Raw genomic sequence first — 8,476 nt, forward strand, 5'->3', positions numbered from 1 at the left:
CACACACACACACACACACACACACACATCAAATGTGTGAAGTATAATCTAAGGGATCCAGTGTCATAGTCTCCATGCATAAGCATCTCTAGTAAGCAAGAGTAGTTACATAGATTGCTCCAACTTTGTGTGTGCACGCCCTGTCTGGAACAATAAACGTAGGTCTCCCAACCTCTGCAGCAGTATTTCTATAAGGCACTACCTGAAACACAGGTACCTGTCCGGTGATCCATATTTTTCTACCAGTTCCAGGACCTGCGCACACATATCCCTCAGCTCACAATATAGCTAAAGAGGGTGGGGTTTCAAACACTGTCTATAGTTTTCGCCTCAAAGAATGATCATTCTTTTCTATTGTCCCTTTAATACTCCCAAACTAATTTCAGATACTATTCTTTTATCCTCTTCTAGATTAAAAATGAAGATGGTATACTTAAAAAAAACCCTCTGAATTTTTTTTAACCCCCTGTGTTAACTTGTCAATGCTGCAATGAGCTTATTCTATCTGGTTTTATAAATAATGATATTTTAAATGACAGCTGAAAATCTCAAACAGAGAGCAAAAGGCATATTTAATATACCAGAGGATAAACTTGCTCTTTATATAAAAAATAATCTAGGGCATGTATATTTCTTCTAGAAAAATCTAGGGATTTCCGTGACTAGTTGTCAGTTGAGTATTTAACTAATGATTTCGCCCATAATGATTGGATTCTGCACAGGAGTTGTTTTGACTGATTTATTTGCATCTAAAAAGTTAGTCTCTATTGTACATAAATAGTCTTTCACAGCCAGATAGAACGTCCGTGCATTTACTGTCTTGATATATTGGAAAATATTAAGCTGCTCCAGTTTCCTTGATTAGCTTTTGCATGTGCAATGCCCAAATTAATAAAAATATCCACTAGACTTTTTATTACTATGTAATCACTGTTATGAGTCCGGGCATAGATATTCAAATGATATATTTATTTAACAAATATTTGAGCATCCGTTATGCTTTAATGATCTACAGGAACAAGATATACCATACTTGATTCCAATATGAATAAAGCTCGGTTTAAAAAAAAAAACAGCATAGGAATCTAGATTTAAAATCCTATTTGCAATGTGAGGTGGGGTTTGCCAAAGAATAACAAGTGAGTCAGAATAGCATAGTGCATATGATCACGGCATTTGAAGTCCAGCAGCAGTAATCTGAACCTCTATTCCATCATCTACTTGATTTTATATCTTAAATCGCAGTCACCTCAACTTCCCTAAAATATATGCAGTTTAAATAAGAAACTCATTTTAAATTAAGGCACTAGCCTGAAGTGTGGTAGAACTCAAAAATTATCTTTTATTGCCAATTCTACGACATGGATAAAATATCCCAGGCCATGACAAAGGAAAAGAGAAAGAAGACAAAGAGTCTGAGGTAGAAAGGGGAAAGGAAGGAGAGAGAGGGAAGGAGAGAGGAAGAGGAAGGAGAAAGAACACAGCTTGACATTTGGTTAGGAAAGGACTCGGAAGGATTGAGGAAATCCTCATGAAGTAGAGACATCCAAGCTCCCTTTAAAAGATACCCAGGACTAGAAAAATGATTGAGAGTTGATGAGTTATGTTGAAAACTTGTAGTAGATACAGCAGGGGATCCAAAAGATCCCTCAGAAAGTGCAAAAGATGACATTAGAGGAGAGAGTAATCGGAGTAAAATTGCAAGACTTCCTCATTAAAAATAAAAAAAAATCCCAGTGCTATTCACAATGCCAAGAAAAGCTGAAGAGCACTACAATCCTGTGTGCTTATGAGTTCAGCGGGTGGGGAACGCACTGTTCTTGTTTCTAGTGATAATGTTCATCACACATTTGGTAATGCAGCTTGAGCTTGTGAGAGGGACAGGCACAGAGATTGGGATGTCAAGGACTCCCTGAAAAATCACACCGCGATGGAGTGAAATCTTCAGCTTCAGTGCACTGAAAAGAAAGGAGGCAAGGCTGCAGCCCTGGAGTCTTCTTTCCTCCTAGGGCTTGGGAGCATGCAAATGAAGTGTAAGGGGAATGTGAATATTGTCCTCCGCTTGAAAGCTTACAGTAACAATGTAGTGCTCAAATTGAAATTGAAATAGAGGTGAGGGAGCATAGCCAAGTCCTCCTGGGCAGTCTAGTTTATCTTTGTTGTTGCTCTGATAAAATACTGACCAAAAGCAACTTGGGAGAGGAGAGGGTTAATTTCAATCAAGGGAAGCCGGAGCAGGAGCTCAAGACAGGAGCCTGGAGGCAGGAGCTGAAGCAGAAACCAAAGAATGACACTTACTGGCTGGCTCCCCATAGCTTCCTCAGCCAACTTTATTTTATAACCCTGGCCTACCTGCCCAGGTTTGGTACCTCCCCAAGTGGGCAGGGTCCATCTATATCAATTAGCAATTAAAAAAAATGACCTACAGACATGGATGGACACAGACCAATCCAACACAGACAATTCCACAATTAAGGTTCCCTATTCTAAAGCAGATTACGTAGACAATTAGGACTGGCCATCCCACCAGGCCCGAAGGAGTACGCAAAAAAATAATATACCCAAAAGAATGTGGGACGAGGGCTCCAAGCAAGAGATGGCCTCTTTGAACATGGACCTTGAATTCAAACAAAGCATTCTCATTCTAGAGGTGAAACACAGAAGCTGATAATCTTGACAGCACACTAATTTGGCAAACATTGTTACATTTCTCTGTTTTGTTTTCTGAAACAAAGTGCTTCCTAGTGTTGATGAAACATCCCCTGTGCTTCCCATATTAAGCATAATCTCAATTACTATAAGAAACAAAGCCGTGTGTAACTGCTCGAACGATCTTCAGCGGTGAATGGAGCAATTGCTCGTTCTTTAAGAGTGAAAAGGCATCTAATTCAGTCTCGATCAACCTAATTAATTAGCATACATTAGAATCCTTCAATAAGGAAATATATTCTTCAAGACATGACAGGTGAGTGCACTATCAGAGCGCAGTTCAAATGAAAATCAAGAATCAAAAAGTCGGCAGTAAAAACCGGATGAGCCTTTGTTTTTATTTCCCACATCCCCAGTGAAATCAAGCCTCCAGTGTAAATGTGGGACCTTCTTGTCCATTTATATTACTTTTAGATCCTTCAAAATGCAAATTCTAGGATATAGAAGTTACAAAAACTTAAGAGAATTATTTTAACATCTGTATATAAAGTGCTGTTACAGGGTGCTCATCAGAAAAACAATTGAGTTCAGCTACTTAAGTCTTATAACTGTATCTTGCCCCCGCCACCACCATGTTGTATGTGCATGTGTGTGAGATTTGCAGGTTCTGAATGCAGGTGCATATGTGTAGGTGCATGTAAGCGTGCATGTGTACTTGCGTGGAATCCCAAGACAGACATAGGATTTTCTCCTTCGATGGCTTTTTGCTTTATATCTTCTTTGGGTCCTATGTGCATGTTGGGGATCCAAACTTTGATCGGCCGACACTTTAAACACTGAGTCATCTCCACAGTCAGTGGCTAGCATCTCTAAGCTGGGTGTGCATACTGCCCATCTCTCAAGATCAACTTAACTCACTGTCACAGAAAGTGCGTCTGTGAGGACAATGTTGTGTGTGCTCAAGATGGGAAAACATGGACAGATATTCATTATTAAGGAATTGTTTCAAGTTGAGCACTGTAAGTAATTCACCGCCCCTTTTCTAGGATGTAATTGGAAAAGCATTGCAATACCTGGGAACATTTGGTGAGCTGAGCGGAGTCGAGCAAGTTGTGGCCCTGATCAATGAGGAAATGTGCATCAATTGCGGCAAATGTTACATGACCTGTAACGACTCTGGCTACCAGGTAGGAACCCTGCTGGAATTAAGATGCTACATTGAGGGATGGCTCTTCTTTAAGGGCGGCAAGTGTCTTCTGTCGCTAAACGTGCAATTCAAACCAGGCATGCCAAATATCCTCACTACAGGTCCCCTTTTTTTTGCCCTTGTAATGCACTGGTGTATCTTTGTATGTCTATTTTTCAAGATTTATTTATTATACATGTAGGTGTCAGTAGGAGTGTGTACTGTATGTGTGCATTAACCCTTCACATCTGTTGTGGCTGTGACCTTCCCAAGTTTGGTATTAGGAGACAAACTCGGGTCCTCTGTAAATGCAGCAAGAACTCCTCCTAACTGCTGCACCATCTCTTGGACAAGATACAACCTTTATTGTCAAAGGCACCGTCCAATGTGCTGGATTTTCCTAGTGAAAAGAAATTGGAGAAGTGCTAAGCACTGTCAGCATTTGTCTTTGCTTCCTGATCCACCCACGTGTGAGCAATCCATGGTTGTAAGCTGCTGTGATGCCTTCCTTATCACGATAGACTCCATCTTCTGAACAGTGAGCCAAAATGAGCCCTCCATCCTTTGAGTTGCTTCTTGTCGGGTAATTGTTCCAGAGATAAAAACAATAATTAATATAACCATTTTCAGTGCACAGTATTATTTTAACATTGTTTCATCACCCATGAAGCTGGAGAGGGAAGTTTAAGTGAAAACAGAAATTCATGCAAAATAATGTACATTAGGGAAGGTTATGGTCTGGTACTAACTGCAGAGAGGAGAGCTGTCATTTATTACCAGTCCCCTAAAAGGACTGGATTCCTTCAGCCTCCAGAGGATCCTCCTCCATTCAGTATTGATTGGAGTTTTATGGCAGTAATTTTAAAAAAGAAAAGAACCAGTCTTCTACCACACACTTGTTGGTCTTAGACTTTCTTCATATCTGGAAAAGAAGGGAGATGTTTTTTTGGTGTATCTACCACTGGAAGTGACTTTCTTGCCTTGGCTGAGAGCCTGCCACAAGACAGAAAGGGCAGATTAAAGATTCCTCCGGGATGGGCAGAGCAATTCCTACCCATTTCTCTTTGACTTTAGCTTGTGACTTCACTTACCACCTAGTGTACTTACTATACATATTAATTAGATTCCATCACAAGCATAAGACACAAAAGGCAATAGTAATCATGAAATTAGGTTACACAGAAGATTTTTAGGGCTGGCCTCAGGAGGTGAGATGAGCAGGGTTCCCACTGCCCCTTGAAATTTCCCTAAAAGCCCTACATTGTCATTCCAGAAGATTAGAATGTGGGTGTAGCTTCTTCTGCAAGCGAGCCAACAGCAAGGCTCCCAGGAGGTCCCCTTCCTCTCATCCACTACCCTTTCCCAGGCTGCACTAAAGTCCTTCCTAAAAATGCAAACCCACCCCTGAGGACTGACATAGTGTCTCCATCGTTCAGATGCCTCTAACGGGCAAGTTGTCATGATAACTGCGCCATCTCAACCCTCACTTCACACTCAGTATATTAGTTCTATATGACTTCAAGAAGGGAAAATACAAGGAGGGAAGAAAAGAAAGAGAAAAGGAAGAGAGGTAAAGGAGGGTGGACAAGGAAAGAATGGACGGACAGTGACAGGGAAGAAGGGAGGGAGGAAGATTGGAGAAGAAAATTTCAAAATTCCTCAAAATTGTGAGCAGAATCAGAGCTAGAGGGCTGGTCCAGCTTCTCCCATCTGGAAGATGTCAGGGCCAGAGCAGGACACGGGCTCTCCTGCCTCTCCCATCTACGTTTTGTTCCTGTTGTGATAAGATAATGCTTAAAATTAAGTTGAAAATGGTTAAAACTCAGAGTTAACTATGCAGTCATTTTTTTTCTACTGTTTTCTTTTAAAATGTGCATGCAATATTTGAAATGCCTTCACTGCCTCCCCTGACATGATCACTTCTCCAAGGCAAAGAACAAGGAGTGTGGTCTTGCAGGATGATGGCTCTGCCTGTAAAGCACTTACCTTGCCATCACAAGGACCCGAGTTCAATCCCCATGACCCACACATGCCTGGAACACATAGAAACATTTCTAGCAGAATGGCCGAGTCTTGAGATCCCAGTGCTGAAGAGGATGATACAAAGGGTCTTTGAGATTTACTGAAAAGACAGTAATTGGTGAGCTCCAGGCCAGTGAGAGAGCCTGTGTCAGAGAGGCAGATGGCTTTCCTGAGAATGACAACTGAGTTTGTCCTCTGACCTCTACATGCACATACATATATGCCTCCATGCCTATGTGCGCCTGCACGCATGCACGTGAGCACATACGCACACACACACATATTAAAAAAGAACAAGAAGTGTGAAGAGAAAATGCGTCTGTTTGAACCACCCAATATTGGCAGGTACAAAGTGTCTCAACCAGGTCAGATTGGCAAGACATGAGTCCTCCGCTGACCGAGAAAGCAGAAGTGCTGTGTTTCAAAATGTCTCCTCTCCCATGGAAAAAATAAACCTCTGATAAACTGTAAATACTTTACAATTCACCAAACTTCATTTCTAACTTAAGGGAGCTTCATTTATTTCTCTGTTGCTTCTGTCCGTTCAGCTGTTGCTATCTTTACACCGCCATGGTGCATGGTAATCTCCATCGCCGTGGACAGGGATGCAGATGCTAAAATGGGAACGTTCTTGGCATTGGTGAGCAGTGGCTCAGCTCTCTTATTTTCTGTTTCCAGGCTATACAGTTCGATCCAGAAACTCACCTGCCTACTGTCACCGACACGTGCACGGGCTGTACACTCTGCCTCAGCGTCTGCCCTATTATCGACTGTATCAGGATGGTTTCCAGGACAACACCTTATGAACCAAAGAGAGGCATACCCTTAGCTGTGAAGCCAGTGTGTTAAGGTGATTTGGAAGGGAGTTGCTGTGAACTTTGATGTTACCGACATAGGCCGAGCTTTAAACACAGCAATGAATAATCACTGTGGTCAGTTCTTTCCAAACTTTATAGCTATGCATACATAATTTCTAAATAAATGTCTAAATTGGAAAGCAATGTCTAATGCCGGTGACCAATTAATGGTCATAAAATGGAATCATTCTTTTCTGAGGTAGCTGGTGAGGAGCCGCGTACCCGTTAATTGGATGTGCTCCATCAGTTGTCTGCTGTGAAAAATTAACTTTTTCATGGCAATTAGTGTGACAATTTCTAAATTGCCCTATGCCATGCTCATTCTTTGGTTTCTAATTGTAAGTGAAATGAACTATTTTGGAACAAAGTACAATTTCATATACAGGAAACCGTTTCCAAGGAAACCCTTTGTAATTAAAAATTACCTGTAATTTTGACACCATTTCTAAGGCCATGTAATTAACTCCATTAAGAACAACCGAAGAAAGTCAAGTCATTATTTACTATGACAAGGGGAACGAAACCTGAAAGAGGGTTTTCTAGAATTTTCTTAAGTCCCCTTTTGCTGAAGTAAGTCACTCTTTGGTGCGGGACACTGAAAGAGAGATTATGTTCTGACTAAAATGCTATTCACCACTCATGCCTGAAACAGATGTCCAAACTGCTTAGGGATGGACCACATCTCACTTTTGCTTGACTACTGAAGCTATGTGCCTAATCAAATAAGATATTAGGATGGATGTCTGGTTAAGGCTACACTTTCACTGCACATAAACTCCTCTGTCTGCCTTTCATAGTTACCTTCAGTAGGAGAGCAATTAATGTTCAAACAAGACTCAGGTTACACAGCACTGAGCCACAGGCTTCTCAATCAACATATGAAAAACATCATATCTGCAACTTATATAATGAGAAGAGGCTTTCTGACTACTACTCTTTGCTTTGATGCTTACGTGATTTTAAAAATAATGAAATAGAAATGTGTATTTTTGATATTGATATTTTTTGATTTCTTTATTTTCATAATCAGTAAACAGCATCACATTTATTCCTTCCTTACGGCACATTTTAATGTGAATCTATAGGAGGTAAATCAGAAAATGACAATCTGTGGCATATTTTAAGTGATAAATGCATGAGCTAGGAGTGCATTTTGGTAAAATCTGTATGAACAAATCACAAATAAAATTTTATGATCTATGTTCAATGTAGTTTTCTGTTTCATTTTTTTCCAAATACACCTTCCTGTCAGGTATTTACATTTTGACATTAGGCAATTTAGGATTGGTTTTATATGAAATTCCATTCAAATTCTGTATGTGTGTCAGTTAAAATTTAATGACAGTATTGTTTTCAAATGCTTCCTTCCTGCCCCCCTTATCCCCATCCCCTACTGAATGCAACTCTACCCAGCCAAAACACACTTTTTCCATAGACTTGACAAGGCATCTTGGAGTGGTTCAAGGTAACGACTCTTGGGAAATGACCTTCCTACCTGAAGCTGCTTCCCATGTAGTAACAGGGAGCTGTGGGGCTGCGTCCCCAGCACCCCGGCCACCTGGCTAGCTTATACCTCGAAATAACAACACAAAAACTGTATTCATTTAAACACTGCTTGGCCCATTTCTATCTAGCCTCTTCTAGGCTAATTCTCGAACCTGGACTAGCCCATTTCTAGTGTAGCCCACGAGGTGGCTTACCAAGGAGATTCTAGCCTACATCCATCCTGGGTAGGAGCTTCATCGTGTGTGTCTGCCCAGGA

The 8,476-nt window shown here is 40.9% G+C and overlaps 1 protein-coding gene across 2 annotated transcripts in view; it reads left to right on the top strand.

Annotated features, from left to right (window-relative positions):
- Nucleotides 1–7,915, top strand: part of Dpyd (dihydropyrimidine dehydrogenase) — a 763,700-nt gene extending 755,785 nt beyond the window's left edge. For both annotated transcript variants that reach the window (XM_005357199.2, XM_013350051.1), the window contains exons 22-23: nucleotides 3,696–3,836; nucleotides 6,536–7,915. In XM_005357199.2, the coding sequence (XP_005357256.1) occupies nucleotides 3,696–3,836; nucleotides 6,536–6,706 (312 nt within the window). In that variant the 3' untranslated portion in view covers nucleotides 6,707–7,915. The remainder of the gene's footprint in view (nucleotides 1–3,695; nucleotides 3,837–6,535) is intronic.
- Nucleotides 7,916–8,476: the final 561 nt, after the last annotated feature.

Source organism: Microtus ochrogaster, chromosome 21 (assembly GCF_000317375.1).
Source record: "Microtus ochrogaster isolate Prairie Vole_2 chromosome 21, MicOch1.0, whole genome shotgun sequence".
Lineage (NCBI taxonomy): Eukaryota > Metazoa > Chordata > Mammalia > Rodentia > Cricetidae > Microtus > Microtus ochrogaster.